Genomic DNA, 22172 nt, shown 5'->3' with positions numbered 1-22172 from the left:
ACCCTTTTTTATGGACTATAACCTAACAGCTGAAACCTATTTGGACTTATTTCAAAATCAAATTGGACCCGCCTTGGAAGAAGTTGTTCAGGAAGATCAAATGATCTGGTACCAAATGGATGGTTTCCCGGCCCATAATGCCCGTATGGTTAAACAGTGCTTGGAAAATGCTTTTAACGGCAATATTATTGGTCCATGGTACCGGATACTTTGGCCAGCCAGGTCACCTGATCTTTCACCGAATGACTTCTTTTTGTGGAGTCCTTTAAAAAGTGTCATTTATAAAAGTGTAAAATTTGAGAATCTAAACCAGTTACAAAACGCTATTTCGTTAGAATGTAATAAAATTTCCCAATATCAACTTAGTAATGTTAGAAATGAATTTTATGATCGGTTAGGATATTTTTTAGCTGTTAATGGGGGGTTGTTTAAACATTTAGTTTTTATGTAATTCTCTATTATTTTTAAAAAATTTATGATAAAATTATTTTTTTAATAATCGATAATAATAATTGTTATTCGTCTAACTTTATCGTTATATTAAATAAAGGTTTAGATAAAAAAGTAATGTTAATGTGTCTTACTTTGAATGTATGGTTGTGAGATTGATAAAACGAAAAAAAAAACATTTCTTGTATTCGGCTGTACGTCAGATTTGACGAAGCCTTACAACAAATTTTTTGCTGGTAGCTGGTGTCTGGTTTTACCTGAACCGAAAATTTGGAAATTTTGCAATTACATTTAATTGAATAATTCAAAATTCGCTTATTAAAATTTTTTGAAACTTTGTACGAGGGTTTGCCAGATTGGTCTCTTCCAAAAGTTATCTTATATTTTTTCTGTAAAATGTACAGGGAAGCCAATAATTGACTCCCTTAAAATTTACATGGGATTTCCTATGTTTCGCCCGGCGACGCACCACCCGGTATATCCTATTTCTTAACCCAAAAAACTGAATTTACCCCTCAGACATTCTAAAACACAAAAGTGCCTTAAAGAAGAGACAAATAAGGTTAATACTAAGGGTCACCCACACAAAAAGAACCCCCTTAAAACGCCATTTAACAAAACATAATCCGAACTAAAGAAGGCAATAACGACGTACTTACTACAACAAAGGCAAACGAAAGTTTCCCATATCGAACGTTTCTCTTTTTTTTATATCGGTCCCGTGATTGAGTAGAAAAACTTTATGCCTTCATCCTAATGATCCTCGATTAGTACACATAACTCAACCCCATCCGGTGTCCCCCATCCTCCTTCCCCCACTTCACTCACGCGTCATAAAGAAAGTGTTTTTTCCGAAAATTACCCGTAAAACTCTGGGGAGAAATCGTGGGACGAGGGAACAGGGAGAGCGAGGAAATTGGGCAGCTCTTGTTTTCTCATCAACTAGGAAAATCGCGAAAACGTTTCTTTGATGGCTTCGGGTTAGTGCTAGGCATAGGCGCGTTAGCGAATGTTTTTTTTTAGGGGTTATTCTTTAGGGTTTTGGAGGGGTGTTTGTTTAAAATGGATCATCCGGGCGATCAGAAGTTCTTGTAGATTATAGAAAAGTTTAGTGGGTGAAGTCATTTCTCCAATGTCAGGAGAGACGCATTTCATCAAATCTTTTTACCAGTATTAGATTTTAAAATACACATCCCACAAAAATTATCGCATCACTAGTATTTTAAGATATTTTTAATATTTTTTGGGACAATCTGTATATGTATCAACTTCAACAACAATCATTGCGCTTATAGAAGATGGCCGCAGTCAAAGATACATCGCTTGGATAATGGGAGTTCAATAAAGCACCATATTCAGAGTTGTTAATCGGTACCAAGAAATAGGACAACTATCCAGACGACCCGGACAAGGCCGCAAAGGGTAACTTCGGCAGTAGATGATCGTTACTTAACGGCTTTAAGAATTAGGAATACCACCTCTAGAAGACTGCAAACAGATCTGTTGGCTGCTCGTAATGTCCGAATAAGCCTACAGACAGTTCGAAATAGGCTGAGAGATGCAGGTTTACGAGCCAGAGTGCCAGCTAGAGGCTCCACGTCTTACCAGAGAACATCGAGTAGCAAGATTGCAATTTGCTAGAGAACACGCAAATTGGAATATTCAAGATTGGTCCAATATTTTATTCACGGATGAATCAAGATTTTGTCTATATTCATCAGATAGGCGTGTACCAGTATACAGGCGACGCACAGTATATCGAAGTATAGGAAAACCTGGACATTCGCAATAACTTTTTGGTCTTATTATTTTGAATTAGTTATTTTTGTTTAACAACAGTATAAGATGTTTTTTTTTAAATTTTGATTAAAACATTGACGTAATACAGAGTACAGGGTGATTAAGATTCTAGGTTTACCGAAACGATTTAAAAATCGTAAGGTATAACAAATGTGTAGTTTAAATTTGGCAAATTTGTTTATTTTAAAGCTTACTTAAATAAGAAACTAAAAATATTCTTAGACCTTCTGGATACATCCGCAAAAGAAAGGATATTTAACATTTTAGATTTTTCTTTTTTCTGACTGTATGTCAAAAGTTTATAAAAAACGAGAAATGCTTTTGTGTAGCAGTTTTTTTACCTTTATAAGGTAGTACTGTCAGAATTCCAATTCGACGTTTTGGTTCCTGTCAACCATCATCAACTTTGTTTTTTCTTATAGCCGTAACATTGATAAGATGATAACATTGATAAGCCGATTCTAACATTGTTGAAATGACCGTTTTATTTCCTATTCAGTAATTTGCAACTCGGTATGTTTATTTAAAATAAAATATTTCTGATAAGACTCAATTTCATGAGGACCTCTTATGAAAAATACAAAAACTGATTGCTGGCAAGAACCACGATTAAAATTCTGAGAACGCTAGATAAGGACGCGGACGCTACAAGATGACAAATTGCTACAAGAGAATGATTTTCGATTTCTGATATTATTTATACAAAGTAAAAAAAAAAAGAAATGGCAAAATTTCTTCTTTTTTTTTTCAATCATTTATTACATACGGTAAATAGTTTTGACATAATATGAAGAGTTCAAAATATAGCAAAACGGCTAGTATGCATGCTCCTGCCTTTTTTTTTTAAATTTGACATCCATATTGTTAGGTACTTCAGGTTTAATCAACACTTCCTTTAAAACCGTATGTGCAATTTAAACCGGAAATTGATCTCAAATGATTGAAAGTTGAAAATGAAGATGGGTGCCTCAAAGACGTTTCGCGCTAATTTAACTCATTTTCGAGATACCTATGTCGCTTGAAAATCCGGAAATTGCCAATTTTCAAACATCAATATCAAATAAAGAAGATTTTTTGTTAAACATTTTGCATAGAACTCAAAAATGCATAAAACTACATGATGTCGCATTGAAAATTTGAAAGTTAATATCGGTACCTTCATATTGGGACACCCTGTATAACTAAAAATACATTCAAAATATACACCACCCCGTATCTTGAAACCTATTTTTTGTAACAATTCTTTGTATCTCTGTGATTAGAAAGGTTTCTTAGTCTACGCAATCGTTGAATTCAGTTGTCCTATGCACCCTAAGCGGAATACGCGATTATTTCGCGGGGTCGCGTCGCAAGTGGTCGCAGCCAATATTTGTTGGCATTACTTAGGTAAGGTTTGATCTTACCAAAACACCTAATTTTAGCTTAGCCAACTGAAGCCATTTTTTTTAAACCCAAAAAAACTTAATAATTGAGAAACAAAATCATCGATAACAGAAATATCGTACCACAGATAAAAGAGCTAGTACGAAAACAATATTTATACACTAAAGGATTCTCAGCTATAATAGTTTCAATATGCCGCAAAGTGTAAATTGTGAGTTTTCTAAAACACAGTTCATAGTTAATATTTTGTCATATTTAACAATATAGACTTTACCATTGAAATCACATAATTTTTTCCACCGTGTAGGTAGCCAAAACTATATGGCGGTATTTTCTAAAAACAACAATTTGTTTATATTATAAAAATATAAAATAGGTCGAATCATAATTTTTAAAAATCGCCAATGTCCACCTATTTACATTGCCTCGTTCTACTGTGCGACGTGGTGAACGGCACGATCAGGTTAATTTTTGTCAAACTACAAGCTTTAGTGGTGGCTCTATCATGGTTTGGGGAGGAATTTCTTTTGAGGGTCGCACGGAGCTAGTACCAGTGAATGATGAAACACTAAATGCTGACAGGTATATAACCGATATCCTAGAACCCCATGTAGTGCCCTATATACCATATATCGGTGATAATTCTGTGCTAATGCATGATAATGCTCGTCTACACGCTACTAGAGTTGTTCGGCAATACTTAGAAGAGGTCGAGACCCACCGTAGCCGATCGAGAGTTCTAGCCGTGACACTAGTTTCGTGGTGTCAAAATTGAAGCCGAGATTTGGTGGCGCACGCCGTACAGTGGAACGAAATTTTCAAAAACTTATTCTTGACACTTTTGTGGGTTATCTTGGTTGCTATGGGAGTTTTTGCATTGCTGTATTACTTTTTCGTAAAAATGTTAATGCCGAAAACAAAATTAGCTACGCCAAATTTTTGTTGCTTATTTAAAAAATCGAAAATTTGAATGATTCCGAAGATAATAAAAAAGAAACAAAAAAAAATGTAAAATCCATTTTAATTTTTTCTGAGCTTAAACAGGAATGCAGCAAGAGGTAGGCATTATTCTAAATAAAATTAAGATTGTAAAATGTAAGTTAAAAATAAATTGTTAATTTACCCACCTAATTTAAATACCGAATTTTTATTCTTTTTAAAACTCAAAGCGAGTATCAAAATAGTTTGGTAGTTTAAAATTTTAAATGCATAATCTTACTATAAACTACAATAATAACTGCAGTTAAATATTATTTCGAATCAACGCAAAATACGTGCCCCAGCGTGAAATTTTTGCCATCGCGATGCGGTCGTCGCCTCGCATGATTTCGGCTTCTGTTGTGAGGTATCGATGGAAGCAAGGATAAGTGTCCAGGCTAGAACTATCGATCGGCTACGGACCCACCCTAAATTGGCCTGCACGTAGCCCGGACCGTAATCCGATAGAACATGTCTGATGGGACCATCTAAGATGGCAAATTCAGCAACATCCAACACCAATAAGAACACTAGATGATGCGGCAAACGTGCCGCAAGAATACCTCCAGAACCTGTTTAGAAGCCTTCGAAGACGAATGGAAGCTGTAATTAGAGCCAGGGGCGGTAACACACGCTATTAGAAATTCATTGGCATAAATAAAGTTCTTTTTTTTTGTATACATGTTTTGTACAATTTTTTTGATTTTTGTATGTTTTGGTAAATCAAAATGTTTGTCCTCTGTAGATTGAACTGATTTAAAATAAATGTTGCAAAAGTCGTATTATTTGGTGATTTAACACGTTAACGACCATGTGCACCATATTGGTGCACACCCTGGTTTCTGCACAGACCGTGTGACCCTATTTGGGCATAGTGGATCGTAATGTTCCAAGTCATGTGGGTCTAACAGGGACGCAGCTACGTGCTTTTTATATGTATTGTTTGGTTGGTCTGGTCCCTGGGAAACAAAAAATTGCATTGGGTTGAGATTTTTGTAATGTTTTTTTAAATTTTTTATAGTAATTCAAAAAATTATGAATTTTTAACTTTATCAGCGAAATTTGTACCATTACCACTAACAGTTTATTATTACATTTTTAAGTTTAAAATTGCAAACGTGGCAACAAAATGCTCTAAAAAAATACGGCGGATCATCAGCCACGGAATTTTTTGTTAATTATTTTAAGAATATCGTTTGTGCTTTGTTGGACAACGAATCCAACAATAACATACAAGTGCAACATATTTTAGAGGAGAAGCAAACTTGAGGAAGGTGTTCAACTTGTTATAAACAGTTTGCAGAAAGAGAAGCCAATCAGCTATGAAAAATGCGAAAAAAATACATTCATTTTGCCCTGCATGCTCTGAAATTATTTCATATATATGTGTAAAATGTTTTTTTGAAATCCATACTCCTTTCCGTCAACTTATTTCTCAAAAAAGTATATTATGAAACTGTCTTTTACCAAGATTTAGGAAAAAAATACCCTGGTCGTTAACGTATTAATTATCAATATCAATAAAATTTTAAAAAATAGGCAAAAGATTTAAAATATTTAAGAAATAATAAGTAATGCGATAAATTTTGTGGGGTGTGTATATTATAAAAGGTTAATAAAACATTTACAGATTAAAATTGTAAAAATAACTTACAGAAAGTTACTATAATTGTCTTGACACGTCTACCAAATATAAACAATAGCAGATAAATCGGGACTGGTATATTGCACGTTATCCAGTAAACAATTAAAATTACAATAAGGCATTTGTTGTAAATTAAAATTACAACAAACTGAGCAATCTCTGATTAGTAGATCTTTACTTCGTTGCCAGTTAGAGAGAACTATCAGACTGTAGTGTTACCAGGTGTAAATAAAAATCACACACACGCCAGAAAGTATGGTTCAAAATCAAATGTTTCAAAAACAATTTGGCCCCAATACATACTACTCAAGAGCAAATTAAGAACATGAACCGCTAAAAAAGGCCGACAACTAATCAGCAGAATGTGGATACAACACAAGATAAGAAATAATTACAGTAACTAGAAACGACAATTTATTTATTTTTTACTGACTGATAAGCTTAAAATTAAAATAATAGGTAATTATTTTACGAAAATCGTCTCTAATTTGGTTATTTTTCAAAAATAAGTCCATAGTGCTATGCCGGGTGGCGTATTTACATAATATACTACAGCACAGAGCACCATAGAACTCGGCGGCGCTGTATATGTAGTTGAGAAATGCGCTTATTCATCACTACATACTATACTACGCTACAGAGCATTAGAAAGAAAAATGTTTTTATATGATTTTTTGGTGCTGTAAAATTGGTAGTAACAGTGAATAAATGTGTAATTATTTACGTTATTATTATTATTGGTTTTTGTTTTATTTTTGTTGGTGATTTTAATTTAGAAGATGAGGCGTGTTAAAATATTTAATGAATACATTAATGCTACTTTAAAATTTAAAAACAATGTTGTGAAGGTGTGTGGTATTTTGGGTTTTAGAATTTCGATAGTGCTTTATACAAAGTATGTCTCTAAATAAGTACATATAAATTGTTAGATTTTAATAAGTTTAGATTTGAAATTTAAAGGGCCTAATGAATAAAAAGAAAGAAATTACTTTTGCTTAAAATATCAAAGCAAAACCTGAAGACTTTGCGGATTAGAAATGGTGGAATTAGATGCATATTCTTGTGTGTTAATGAGACAGAATGTATAGGAATATACAGGTTATTATTTATTTTCTTTTTATTTTCCTAATGTCTCATCTACTAATACTACTACTCATCTACCTTATGTTGTCTACCATGGATTGGACATATTACCTATTTATAGACAATATTACTAAATTAAGGAGTTTATACGAACACCACTGTTAATCAGTAAGAAAAAGCTGTAAGAAATCATTCAATATTTTATTAGATCTATTTTATAAAAAAAAAATAAAAGATATGATACCTAGTATTCATAACAAAAAGATTTAATTCAATAGTACCTATCTTAAAAAAAAATTGAAAAGTTAATGATATATTGCGTTTTGACGATTGTAGGGCACAAGTTAATTTAGTGACCTTGGAGCTTTAACGGATGGATATTTCTAACATAGAAATGATGTTAGAATTATCCATCACACACAAATGAAAATAACAGTGAAGAAAAAGATGACACACTTACGTTTTTCCAACAAGATATGGTTCAACTTTTGCCTTCATATCTGGATCACATCCAGATGATCTATTTAAGAGAAAAGAAGTTGCGGTAGAACAATTAAGTCAAAATTTTGAAAAAGACTCGACTCCTGAACTGAACAAAATATTAGAAAAAATAAAAACCTCATCGGAGCTGCTAAATCTATTTAGTAGAATGAAGAATATTCATCCAGGAAAAATTCTTGAAGTACAGCCTACGTCCACAAGTAGAAGATCGCAAATACCTGGAATGACATCTGGATCAAAAAAAATTCAGGCAGGAAGGCCAGCAAAAAATGAAAAAATCATCTGAAGACGTAAGGTTCCAAGATCACTTAACCAAGCTGTGGACTGCAATCGCCAAAACACCAAATCTCATTAAAAAGTTTTTTTTAGGCTAACTAACTATAATAAAATTACTAATTTAGATACTAATACAACTAATTAGATAATAAGGTTAAGATATTAACATAAAGTTTGGTAGACTGAGATATTTTATTTTTATTTTACGTCAAGTACCTGTGCTTATTTTTAATAAATACTTATTTAATACCTATAAATCTGTTTTATTTTTCTATTAAAATTAATCTAATAATCTCTTACAGTCGTATCCTTACTTGTTACACCTAATTCTAAACAGCTTGCAAACTATTCTAAAATTGCAACAAAATTTAAAGCAAACTTTAGAAGAATACTTAACGTAGTCAAGCTTAACCACTGAAAGAGTCTTTAATTTAGTTCTTAATTCATATGAATTGCAGAATAATATAAATCAACTTTTGCGCTATTACTATTTTGTGGTTCAACGTGTGGCTACGTTGAACATTTTTACCAACATAAGGGCATTTTTTGCTATTTCAGAAAAGTTTATTCCCTTGTATTATCCATGCAAGCAGATTAATGATACAAAATATAAATCTGTACATTCTGAAGCAAAACCTATATTTTAAAATTAAACCAAATTTAGGAATGCACTAAAGAAATTACGTCTTACGCGTACGTATTTAAAAGTTATATTTACTTACCTTTAAAAGCCCAGAAGGCACTATTACAATTTTTAAAATACAACACACCTTCACAACATTAGGTATTTGTTTTTAAATTTTCCAGTCGCATCATATTCATTAAATATTTAAACATCCATTATCTTGTATATCAAAATCACCAGCAAAAAAAAAACAAAATTCAATAATAATAACAACATAAATAATTACACAATAATTAAATATGTTACTATCAATTTTAGAGCACCAAACAAATCACAAAAACATTTTTCTTTCTAATGCTCTGTAGCGTAACGTAACATACTATATGTAGTGATAAATAAGCGCATTTCTCAACTACATATTATAATGCAGCAGGGTTGCCACCCGTCCCGATTTGGTCGGGACAGTCCCGATTTTACCACTAAAGTCTCGCGTCCCTACTTTAAGATCATATGTCCCGATTTTGGCTGATTGCCCCCGAAAAAAAATGAAAAACAAATTATCAAAAAAAATCTGCATCCGTGCTTCGAACGAATGCGGGTCGCAGAGTTGGCAGCAACGCTTAACGTCTTGGCTAGTCGTGCGTGGGATTCCCCGTTGAATAAAATTAATATATTATTTCTTCCATTTAGTATTTAGTAGTTCAGGGCTTCTTGAACTAAACCGTTCTGTTAATCTATCACCGCAAGGATGATTTTGACTTTGATTTGACGCTAGTTGAATTTTTTTTATATTGCGGTGTATCGATTAACGTTATAAGTGTGTGTGTTTCATTAAAGCATTTTAAAAGGTAAGATAAAACCATTTTATTCAATAGTTATATTTTTGTAGTTTTTTTGGTTCAAAAAAGATTTCTAGCATTTTAAAAATATTTTATTCTGAACATAGTATTAGATAGAATGTGGTTCTTTTATTCTAATTAGATTTAAAATGAAAGATATCTGTATTCAATATTTTTCTAGATTGCATGAAAAGATGAGCTTGAGGAAGTACTTGGTAGCACAACCTAAACTATCAACTTCACAAGCGCAAGATGGTGAATCTTCTTCTGATTCTACAGAGTCTAGAGAATAAAAAGAATACGTAGATGCATCTTTAAGTCCACCCAATCCTAAAAAGAAAAAGAGGCTTTGCAAATATAGGAAAGTTTGGCAAGAGGATTTTCCATGGGTTGCAGGTACATCAAATGAGCTATATATAAATATACTCTAAATATGCCCGGTGCATTCTTTGTAAAAAAGACTTTTCTATTTCTCATGGCGGTTTGAGTGACATTAAACACCATAAGGATGAACATAAAATACGTGAAAATGCGGAAAAGTCACAAATACTTACAACATTTTTTATTGATAACAAGAACATACAAAACACTAGTAATGTGATAATAGCCGAGTTAGCACAAATCTTTCATTGTGTTAAACACAATCAATCCGATAACTCTTTAGATTGCGGGATAAAACTTCTTCCGAAAATTCTGTATGACTCACATATTTGTAAGAAAATGTCTTGCGGGAGAACCAAAGCGGAAAATATCGTTAAAAATATTTAAATAAAGTGTGTAGAAGAGATTTTAAATGATTTAATTAGCGAAAAAGGGGTTTATAATTATTTTTCTGTAGCAACGGATACATCTAACAAAGGAAACAGGAAAATGTATCCCATCTGCCTACAATATTTTTCAATTGAAAAAGGTGTTCAATCCAAACTACTGGATTTCTTTGAGGAAGCTTCAGAAACGGCTGATTCAATTGCCAATTCTGTTACCAAAGCACTAGAAAGAGTAAATTTAAAAATTGAAAACCTCGCTGCTTTTAGTGCTGACAACACAAACGCAAATTTTGGGAAAAATAGATCTGGTTACACTCTTTTAAGAGAAAAAAATTCTCGATTAATTAAAAATGGGTGTTTGACACATGTTATTAACAATACGTTTAAATTTTCTCTTCAGCAATTAAATGTTGATGTTGAAACAATTATTTTAAAAAATGTATAACCACTTTAGTTCTAGTGCTTCTACAAGGAAAAATTTAAAGGAATTTGTTGAGTTTGTAGATTTAGAATGGCAAGAATTATTAAAACATATTCCAACAAGATGGTTATCTTTAGGGCCTGCTATTCAGCGACTTCTTATAAACTACCCTGCAATATTATCCTATTTTATTTCATTGGGTAATGAATGTCCCTTACCTATTAAAAAGCTTCTCGAAATTGAGAAATATAAAGAAGGAAGTGACTTAGATGCTTATTTACACTCCAAGACAGTCATTTACTTACATTTTTATGCCAATTTATTTCCCGTTTTTGAGAAAGTCTCGCTAATTTTACAAAATGAATCTACTACATCTACAGAATTATTTGACATTATGTTGAATTTCAAGAAAAGTTTAGAGAACCGTTTAGAAGAAGAATTTTCATCAAGAACCTAAAACCTACGGAACAAACAATTTTAATTAATGATTTTAAGTTCGTTTTAACTCGGGCAATAAATTATCTGGAAAAAAAATTTGATTTTTCTGAGAATAATATTTTATTTATAATACAGCCCATTAAATTTAAAAAAAGAATTTTCTTTTAATAAATTATTGAAAATTGTAAATGTTTTAAAACTAGATGAAATAGATGTTGTTACATTATTTGAATACTCAATTATAAAAATTTGCTTTAAAGAAATTTTTGAAAAGAACATAACAATTTATAAATAAATGGCAATCTATTTTTAAAGCTACATCAATTCAAATGCCCTCATTGTTGAAAATAGTTTCTTTTTTATTCAGTATTCCACCATCTAATGCCTATGTCGAGCGCATATTTTCATCGATGTCGTTAAAGTGGACAAACACAAAGAATAGATGATTCATATAACTTCAATTTAGGTTGTGCGGAATTCATAGAGAAGATTAAAAATGATCAATCTCTTCTTTTGGCAGCAAAATCAAATAAAAAGTATTCTTTTAAAAATAAATAAAATTATAACTTTAGTCTTTAACATTTCTATTTTGTTAGAATTAGTATATAGTGTACCTAGTACCTTTCTTAAATTTAAGTAAACTAGAAATATTAATTTTTCTTTTTAGATGTAGTTAAATAAATAGTCAAATATATTAGAATGTAGTCAGGTTAAGTTTCTTTTTGGATCCTATTTCTAATAAATAATATTATTTAGTTTTTACTTTTAAGTAAATATAATAAAATGTAGATAACAAATTTAAGAGTATTTTTTTTTAAATAAATTTTATAATATTTGGAATTTTTGGTTGTGTCAGTTCTATCCCGATTTTCTAAACAGAAAAGGTGGCAACCCTGTACTGCAGTGCAGAGCCGCCGAGTTCTATGGTGGTCTGTGCTGTAGTATAGTATGTAAATACTGTAACTACCGGGTGGTGCGTCGCCGAGCGGAACATAGGAAAACCCATGTAAATTTTAAGGGGGTCAATTATTGGCTTTCCTGTACATTTTATAGAAAAAATGTAAGATAACTTTTTGAAGAGACCGATCTGGCAAACCCTCGGGCAAAGTTTAAAAAAAATTTAATAAGCGAATCTTGAATTATTCAATTAAATGTAATTGCAAAATTTGCAAATTTTCGGATCAGGTAAAACCAAACGGGCACCAGTAAAATGAATATTGTCACTGACGTGAGGAAAAGTGTCAATAAATAAGTGACAGTCGATATTTGAAAATAAATATGAATTATTCAATCGACGAAAAATAGAGATAATCGACGAAACAGTTTTAGAGCAGTATCTGAAATGTTTTCAGTTTATTTCCCCACCAAGCCCATTCCGTCCATTTCAACTATTAAACGTATTGTCAACAAGTTCGAGTCCAAATGTACCGTAATAAATAATTGTAAATGTTCAACTCAGGATATCGAAAATAGAGCCGAAGAAAGAGAGAACAGAGATCTTAATATTCTACTGAGTGTGGAGGAAAACAAGATGGTAAGTACGAGGGTTCTTGGGCAAGAGGTAAATAAACATGATACAACGGTATTGCGCACTTTAAAAAAACACAAATATTATTTGTATAAACTCGAAAAACATTAAGAGCTGCAGGAAGGAGATGAAGAGCGAAGAATGGCATTTTGTTTTGAAATGATGGAATGAGCAAATAATGATAGGAATTTTTTAAGAAATATTTGTTTTACCGATGAATGTACATTTACCCTCAACAATGAACCCAATGTTCAGAATTGCCGGTATTGGAGCCAAAAAAATGAACATCGCTTTGTTCATACTCGGACACAATATCCCCAAAAAGCAAGTGTATTCGTGGGATATATCGGACACCATATCATTGAACCCTTTTTTATGGACTATAACCTAACAGCTGAAACCTATTTGGACTTATTTCAAAATCAAATTGGACCCGCCTTGGAAGAAGTTGTTCAGGAAGATCAAATGATCTGGTACCAAATGGATGGTTGCCCGGCCCATAATGCCCGTATGGTTAGAGAGTGCTTGGAAAATGCTTTTAACGGCAATATTATTGGTCCACGGACCGGATACTTTGGCCAGCCAGGTCACTTGATCTTTCACCGAATTACTTCCTTTTGTGGGGTCATTTAAAAAGTGTCATTTATAAAAGTGTAAAATTTGAGAATCTTAACCAGTTACATACGCTATATCGTTAGAATGTAATAAAAATTCCCAATATCAACTTAGTAACGTTAGAAATGAATTTTATGATCGGTTAGGATATTGTTTAACTGTTAATGGGGGGTTGTTTGAACATCTGATTAATTGATGTGTTTATGTAATTCTCTCTGACTTGAATTTACTAACAATAGGTTTAATGGTTGAAATGTACCAGATAGGCTTGATGGGAAAATAAATTGAACATATTTCAGATACGGTACTGCTATTGGTTTAATTAAATTTTAAGTATGATAAAATTATTTTTTTAATAATCGAAATTAATAATTGTTATTGGTTTAACTTCATCGTTATATTAAATAAAAGTTTAGATAAAAAAATAATGTTAACGTGTCTTACTTTAAATGTATGGTTGTGAGATTTATAAAACGAAAAAAAAAACATTTCTTGTATTCTGCTGTACATCAGATTTGACAAAGCCTTATAACAAACTTTAAAAAACCGAAAATTTGTTAATTTTGCACTTACTTTTAATTAAATAATTCAAGATTCGCTAATTAAAATTTTTTGAAACTTTGCACGAGGATTTGCCAGATTGGTCTCTTCAAAAAGTTATCTTACATTTTTTCTGTAAAATGTACAGGGAACCCAATAATTAACCCCCTTAAAATTTACATGGGATTTCCTATGTTCCGCTCGGCGACGTACCACCCGGTATATGTTTACCATTACAAGCCCCTCATGACTCACAGGTAAAGGTTAAAATGCCTTTTTGTTATGTAAATTATAAATATAAAGGTTAAATGTTAACGGGGCAAAATTATCTAAGTCTTCTTATAAAATACTGCCTGGGCTAACCCTTATTACTATAAAATAAAGACAAAATGTTGTAACTTCGTTACACTAATTTTACCATGCCGAATGTAAACACAAAGCCGTTTGACAATTTAACAATTCGCAATATAACAATATCTTTTGCTTGCGGTGTTGCAATTTCATTTTTTTTTAGAAGCAATTTTAGGAATAAAAAATGTAGTATAGGTTTTTTCTTGTTTAAAGATATTAGTTTTGCTCTTAGAATAAGTTATAGCTATTTCTACTTTTTATTTTTAATTCAAAGTCTAACACAAATATGTTAAAATAACATTATTAGATGCGTTAATATATAGCTGAATATTTTCTCTTTTAAAGATGTGTGAACTTGTGTTTAAACTTGAGTACAGAGAATCGCTAAATATTTTTGCAAACAAAAAGGTCCTCCCTTGCCCCTCAGCACATGTTGAATTCAAGCAAAGCTGTTGTTTACTAATTCTAGTCCTTGAAGATTCTACGCAAAAGAAAATAAATACGGATCCTCCCCCTCTACTTGTCATACACACAATAAACACCGATCCATGCAATTCTGCCTTTCCCATAAATGCTTCCCGACTTACCAGTTAAGTTCGTGGGCAACACCACCGCTTTCCCCATTTCACCGGGCAGTTCTTGCGGGGGTGCTAGCACCAAATTGGATTCATCCCGTTTACGGGGGTTGCTGGCGAGGGGGTGGAGCGGGCTTACTCGTTTCCTCATTTTTAAACGGCATCACGGGTCCTGCTTCTCGATCGGGCAGTGCCACTCTATTTAGGTTCTCATCGCGGTTTACAAACGAATCGACCTAAATAAAATTAAAGGAATATTAATAAACCACTTGTTTGGATTTTCACTTTTTAATGAAGACTTACTTGGTTGTGGTCAAGGTGTTGAACCTTAGGGGCTTCTTGGATTAAGGGTTGATGTACTGGATGATTCTCTGAGGGGCCGGAGTCCCTGAACATGAGCATGGCTATCGTGAACCATGCTGTCCCAACTATTACTATTAGTTTCACCAGGAAAGATCTGCAAAGGAGGCTAAAATAGAAAGATTTGTTAATTTCCACACTTTGACTTATAATCTATGAATATTTGTGTACACTATATAAGAAAAACATAATTTTCAGATGCTCCAATGAAATGAGAAATATACAAATAATAGTTTTTCCAAATGTTTATATCTCAAAAACTATAATATAAACAAAACAAGTCAAGACCATCAATAATTTAAAGGACCAATGTGCGACCAAGTGTAGTGGGCAAGACAAGCATATTCCTTGCTTCCTAAAGTGCGGGATTTGTAACGCAGTATACATTGGCCAATCTACTAGAAAAATCTCTACGCTCATTAAAGAACATGTAAAGCTCTATGAAAAAAAATAAAATACCAAGGCCAGTGATACCAAATAAGTGTTTGCTAACCATTTACTGACCTCTACTTATAATTTCTCTCCAGTGATAGCACGGATAGGAGCCTAGTACTTCAATAATGTCCTAAAGGTAAAAGGCTTGACCGTTTGGAGAAAATGAAAATTACAAAGGATGAAAAGAGACCTGTGCTTAGGGTGTGAATGACGTTTTTACTTTCAAGCCAAATTTAATTTCTAACAATTTAATTTAATACTTTTCATCATTTTTCTACAGTGTGTCCTCCCTAAATTGTCCCCACCCCTATAGAATTTTAGTTTTTTAACCGATTAAAAAAATTATAGAGTTTTGATAGAGTTTGACAAACACTTTTTGGGCATATGCCAAATTAGTTTCAGGATCGTACTATAGGGGGGATAATTACTATACGGGTAATGGGTAATTATGGGGGTTCAAAGGTGGAGGCCAAATTATAGAAAACCATATTAGGCCATTTAAAAATAAATGACAACGGAATCTTAATCATCATCACCAAAAGCCTTCCCGTATAAATTTTACTCCTCTAATGTACAGGCTATCCGAATAAAATGGTATTAATTTTAATTTCTGTAATTTTAACATTTGTCGGGCCATACTGTATTAAGTATCATTGATTTTTTTGCTTAAGACACCTTTTGTTTGACAAATAAACTTCAAATTTGGCAATTATGTCGTAAAATGTAAAAGACAGTATTCTTTTAAAATAATTTTTGAGCTATAGACCAATAGCGCTAAGCTCTTGTGTAGGAAAAATCCTAGATTCCATAATTACAGCAAGGCTATAACATCAGCTAGAAAAAAGTATGTATAAGTTTGCCCGGAAATTTACCAGGCCTTCACATTGAACCAAAAAGCAATAATAGTATTCTTAGACATTACAGCAGCCTATGAAAATGTTAGCATAGAAAAACTCACTAAATCTTAACCAACTGAAAAAGTCCTGAGAAATAGAGCAATATACATAAGGAACCCAGCAATAGGAGAACTGCTAGGGCCAAGATATACTAGTTAAGGAATTTTGCCAGGTGCACCATACAGTTCAATGCTCTTCAACACCTATCTTAGAATGTTAGATCAACTTAATTAAAACAACAATACCCTGCTGCAATTCGTGGACAATACAATATTGTTCATCAAATGACCAAACATAAACACCATGTTAAGGCAGCCGTAATCACAGTTAAATAAGATAAATACGTGGCTAGAGTAACACCACCGACAAGCTGTCACTTACTGGGTAACAGAATACAAATACTTAGGCATCACTCTCGACTGTAACATGAAATGGACACACACATAGACAACTGCATAGCCAAAGCACAAAAAGGCATTAATGTGTTAAAAAATCTAACTAGAGTATGGTGGGAAGCAGACCAAAAAATACTGCCTACAGTTTATAAGGCAATCAAATGATAAATGAGAGACACAATTATTGGACAAGGCAACCAACACCAGAAGTAGAAGGGGCGGACCAGATACTACCATATAGAGACCCAAAACTACCATGTCAGAAGTTCCTCTATAATATACAAATAAAAAGAGATAGAATAGCTAATGATCAACGTAAGCAAAGCGGGCCAAATCGAAAAAGAATTCATGTAATTTTTAAACAAAAATTATCCAGAACTGATGCATCTGTGAACTCAAATAATGATGCCTGTAGATATAGAATATACTGCAACAAAACAAAGGAAAAATACAGTCAAAGATTAAACGACTATACACATATCGCGACAGCAGGAACTATGGCCATTTGAGACTCGCTACATGAAACCCAGTTAGTCATAACAGCAGACTCACTGAGTCCGCTAGAAAATATATCAAATATAAGAATCACAAAAGATGCAGATTACATAATACTAAGCACCAAATATAAACTAAGTATTGAAAACAGGGACATCAAGTTCATATAATAGGGATTTGATCCATATTTTATTTAACTCGTATAATATGGATACCGAGCCATACAGGAATAAAAAGAAATGAGACAAATTTGCAGCAGAACGAAGACCGGATAATACCATAGAACCATAAAATAAAATCCCACATTCAAGATTCCTTAAACTAATTAAAAAAACCCTAAATTGACGAAACAGTGGGCTGCCAAGGCAGTTGTGCATATAGGTTTCCTGATGGACCCGTCATGCCCCACCGGGGGTTACCAAAGCCCAACGGCCTTAGAGAAACCGATAAGGCTCTCTGGTCTGAAGGACTTAAGGTCGCTCGGTACACTGAAAGTGTTACCCAAGTATTTGAACCTGGCGCGCGTGCGTGATGTGAACCTGGGAGTTCTGGGCACTCCCCGACTACATGGTCAACGGTTTCATCCTCCTCACAGCACCATCGGCATTTCAGGTTGTCCGCAATACCGATAGTATGGAGATGGCTTTTTAAGTGCCAGTGACCGGTTAAAAGACCTGTCACTAGCCGAATTTCGCGTCTTTTTAGGCGTAGTAGATTTTTGGTGAGACAGGCAGAGGGCCCACCTATGTGCGCTTTGGCCTGTCTCATACCAGGAGACTCAGTCCATCTTCGGTGGGTCCACTTGTCCAACAGACCCTTCATTGACGCGACCGCAACGCATTTGGCGATACCAACTATGGGTTCCGGCCCCATCGGCACATTCGCGGATCCCAGTCTGGCAAGAGATTCCGCTTCCTCATTACCTGCATGGCCTGCGTGGCCAGGTATCCAGACGAGCTGCACCCTGCATCCAACCTGTACCAGTTTTTTCAGGACTTTTATGCACTCTAGTACAAGCTTGAAGCTTACCTTTGCGGCCGTGATAGCCTTAATGGCAGCTCTGCTGTCCGAGCATATTGATACAACTGTATTGCGGTGTCCGCAGCTTAGGATTTTCTGTCCGCATTTTAATACAGCGAATACTACGGCCTGGAAGACAGTGGCGTGCTCCCCCAGCGAGTATGCCCTACTGGTATGTGGGATCCCACCAATAAGCCCTGATCCAGCTCTGTTATTCATTCTGGAGCCATCTGTGTACCAGATGGTCCCCCTATTTAGCAATGCAGATCTGTTGGAATGCTGCCACTCCTTTCTGCCTGCAATGTGCGTCACGAATCCCTCGCAGTCCACAGTCACTGGAGCCATGCAGTCACTGCCCATCAGAAGGAAAGGACATTCCTGTATGGCCCGTGACCAAATTTTTGCGTGACCGGTCTCGCCAGCACGTAGTTCGCCGAGGGCGTATAGCCTGTACGCAGTCCTCATTGCCTCGAATTGTACAACGAGGTCCAGAGGCGGAAGGCTCAGCAGAGTCTCAAGTGCTCTAGTTGGCGCCGTCCGCATGGAACCCGTTATGCTGAGACATGCAAGACGTTGGACTCTGTCCAGTTGAGCACGAATTTTCGCTTTCTCCGTACATGGCCACCAAACGATAGCCCCGTATGTGAGAAGAGGTCTCATAATGCGCGAGTAGATCTAGTGGAGGATCTTAGGAGACAGACCCCAGGTATTGCCGAAAGCCCGCCTGCAGGCCCATAGCGCGCAGGTGGCCTTCTTTATTCTGGTGTCTGCATGATCGTGCCAGGAGAGTTTGGGATTCAACTTGATTCCCAGAAATCGAGCTGTCCTGGAGTAATGCAGCTGCATGCCACCTAGAAATATAACAGGAGCTCTGCTTTTTTGGGGTTAATCCTAAGACTCCCCGAGAGGCACCATATGTCCACTATACGCAGGGCTCTCATCATAGGGCCCTGCATTGAGACGGCGTCTTTCCCTGGGCAAAGGATTACCAGATCATCAGCGTAGGCCTGTGTGTATAGGCCAGCATTGTTTAAAAGATTTATCAGGCTGTCGATCACAAGGCACCACAAGGTAGGGGACAATACTCCTCCCTGCGGGCAGCCCCTAGCCGCCAACGTTTCGACAATCTCGTTGTTGAGCTGGGCAGATACATGACGTTTCGAGAGCCTAGCCTCTATCCAGCTAACCAAACAGGGTTAAAACAAAAAACCCTATGGAGAAAACGAATAGTCATATTCGACAACTGGAAACAGGGAAAAGGTGGCAGCTACACACAAATACAGCCTACGCCACAGAAGGAAACATGGTTTAACAACACTAAATACACAAACAGGACCGAAGTTCATACATTCATAAGGATGAGAACAGGGCACTGCACCACTCCAGAACACTTAAATAAAATACATGTCAAATAAGACCCAAACTATATTTAGGAATGCTAAATCATCTCATCTTCAACTGTACCTTCAGGGAAAATCAATGCAAGGAAAACTATTTGCAAGCCACAGAGGAACTATTAGGACTAGTAGACACCAAGAAGATTCTAAGAAAAGAAGATTCAATGATTATGCAGAAAATCATAGAATACCTTGGAAAAGAAAACATCAACCTTTAAGAAAAAAAATAGAAAAACTGGTTATGCTATTTCTAGAGAACAAGTGGACTCGACAAAAAAGAAGAAGAAAATATTTTTTTTGCGTTTAAAAAAAAAAAATATTAGAATAATGCCTGGTTATACTTTAAATCAAAAAGTTGAAATTATACGATTGGTAGGAGAAGACAATCGTAGTCTCCCAGAAGCTGTTAATGAAATCAATCGGTGACATCCTGGAGCACAAATCAAGCAAAAAAATTTTTTTGACATTTTGATCAGCATGGAAGCATTAGGACTGCAACACCCTCGTCAACGTCGTTGAGCAAGAAGGGATTAAAAGATTTTTAACATCCTTAGAGATAAGCCAATATCAAGCCTAAGAGATGCTGCACGAAATTTAAATGCATCAAAAAGTTGGCTATCCAAAGTTTAAAAAAAAATGTATTAAACGAAAGTACCTGCATACTCTGGAGGAAGGGAATTGAAATGCAGATAAGATTATTGCCTGTGGTTACAAAAGATATACCTTGAAGATAAAGGCGCTTTTTTAAAAAATATCTTGTACACGAACAAAGCCACATTTTCTACTAACAGCGTGGTTTCATAACGAAATATTAGGATGTGGAGTGAGAATTATCTAAATTGGGTAGTAGAATGTAAGTAGTAGTAGCAGTAAGGGTGGGGGACTACGCCTACGCCTCCACTCCCAATGCGCGGTCCTCACTAAGTCGGTCCGTCCTTTTAATAAAGGCTTGCACGCTGGCCCAGTCCAGATCTTTAAGATCTTCCCGTTGGAGTGTCGTTGTCCCGAAAGTTTTCCTTCTCAAGCTACTCCACCTATCACAGATACCTAGTATGTGGTATGAAGTTTCTTCCCCTGCACCGCAATTCGGACAGAGCTTCTTATACCAAGAAGGTGTAGATGCCTGTTTAGACAGTTGTGCCCAGTCAGGATTCCCACCATGTCTTTGATACTCTGTCGGGTCTTTGCTAGCAGTCGCCTTGCTTTAAAGCCGTCATGGTCTGGTATCATTTCCTTGGCCTGTCTACCTTCTGTTCTCCATTTCTTCCTTATTTTTTCCCAGACCCAATTATTAAGTTGCCGGGAGATTTGTTTTTTAATGAGATCGAGAGGAGGTTCGGGACCTACGAAGGGGCTAACAGAACCTTGTCTTGCCAGTTCGTCGGGCCAGTAAAATGCAAAGTATTTTTTATTTTAAAATAAACGTCTTTTATGGAAAAGTCGGTCGGTTTTTTTATGGGAACCTAAACGCGGCTGCTTTTTACAATTAGATGGGGTACCAATTCATATGGCAAGTATTGTTAAAAAAAATAATAAAAAAATAATTGGCTCAATCAAAATTACCCCAATAGTCCTTTGGTTCATTGCTGCCGCAGTCCCCGGATAGACCTTAAACAGGACCAGAATTTCGCGATGTCATTACTGCAACTGCAAAAAGAGTTGCGAAAAGGTGTAAGCAATAATCGTCGAAGAGTCAAGCGGTATTTTGAACAAAAATATCAACGATACCTAATACAAGATGGCCCGACAAATGGATCTAATTAACCATTTTTGCTAAATTTAATACCATTTTATTCAGACACCCTGTACATTAGAGAGGTAAACATTTATACAGGCGGGTTTCTGATGATGCTAATGAAGATTCCGTTGTATTTTTTTTTTGTGAAAAATGCTCTAATATGTTTTTCTAAAATTTGACTTCATTTAAAGTCCCATAATTACGACCCTGGAACTAATATAACATATACCCAAAAAGTGTTTGTTGAGCCCTATCAAACAAAAATTTTTTGTTAAAATCGGTTAAAAAATCAAGATTTTACAGGGGTGGGGAACTTTAGGGTGGATACACTGTATATAGAGTAAATTTCCACTTTACGTTGGATAATATTGATGAAATTCAAGTAATTTAGTATTAGGTCTAGATAGTTCATAAGTTTTATAGCATACTTCGAATCTTGTGGTAACGGATTTTCGATGAGTCTATATTGTTATATTCTAATTTTTTTAAGTTTCTGTGTTTATTAAAACCAAAAATGTTTTGTTTATTTATATAGTTTGAAGGTTTTAAAATGCTTTTAAAGCTCTATTAGTATTTTTCATATAAATGTAACTTATATAATATTTTGATTTTAGGCCTAAT

The 22172-nt window shown here is 34.7% G+C and overlaps 1 protein-coding gene across 4 annotated transcripts in view; it reads right to left on the bottom strand.

Annotated features, from left to right (window-relative positions):
• LOC126739778 (putative polypeptide N-acetylgalactosaminyltransferase 9) overlaps window positions 1-22172 on the bottom strand; it is a 501736-nt gene that overhangs the window by 315261 nt on the left and 164303 nt on the right. For all 4 annotated transcript variants that reach the window (XM_050445610.1, XM_050445594.1, XM_050445615.1 and 1 more), the window contains exons 3-4: window positions 15119-15284; window positions 14828-15051 (exon numbers count right to left, since the gene is read on the bottom strand). In XM_050445610.1, coding sequence (XP_050301567.1) covers window positions 14828-14966 — 139 coding nt within the window. In that variant the 5' untranslated portion in view covers window positions 14967-15051; window positions 15119-15284. The remainder of the gene's footprint in view (window positions 1-14827; window positions 15052-15118; window positions 15285-22172) is intronic.

The sequence above is a fragment of the Anthonomus grandis genome, chromosome 1 (assembly GCF_022605725.1).
Source record: "Anthonomus grandis grandis chromosome 1, icAntGran1.3, whole genome shotgun sequence".
NCBI lineage: Eukaryota > Metazoa > Arthropoda > Insecta > Coleoptera > Curculionidae > Anthonomus > Anthonomus grandis.
This window is presented reverse-complemented; position numbering and strand designations above follow the sequence as displayed.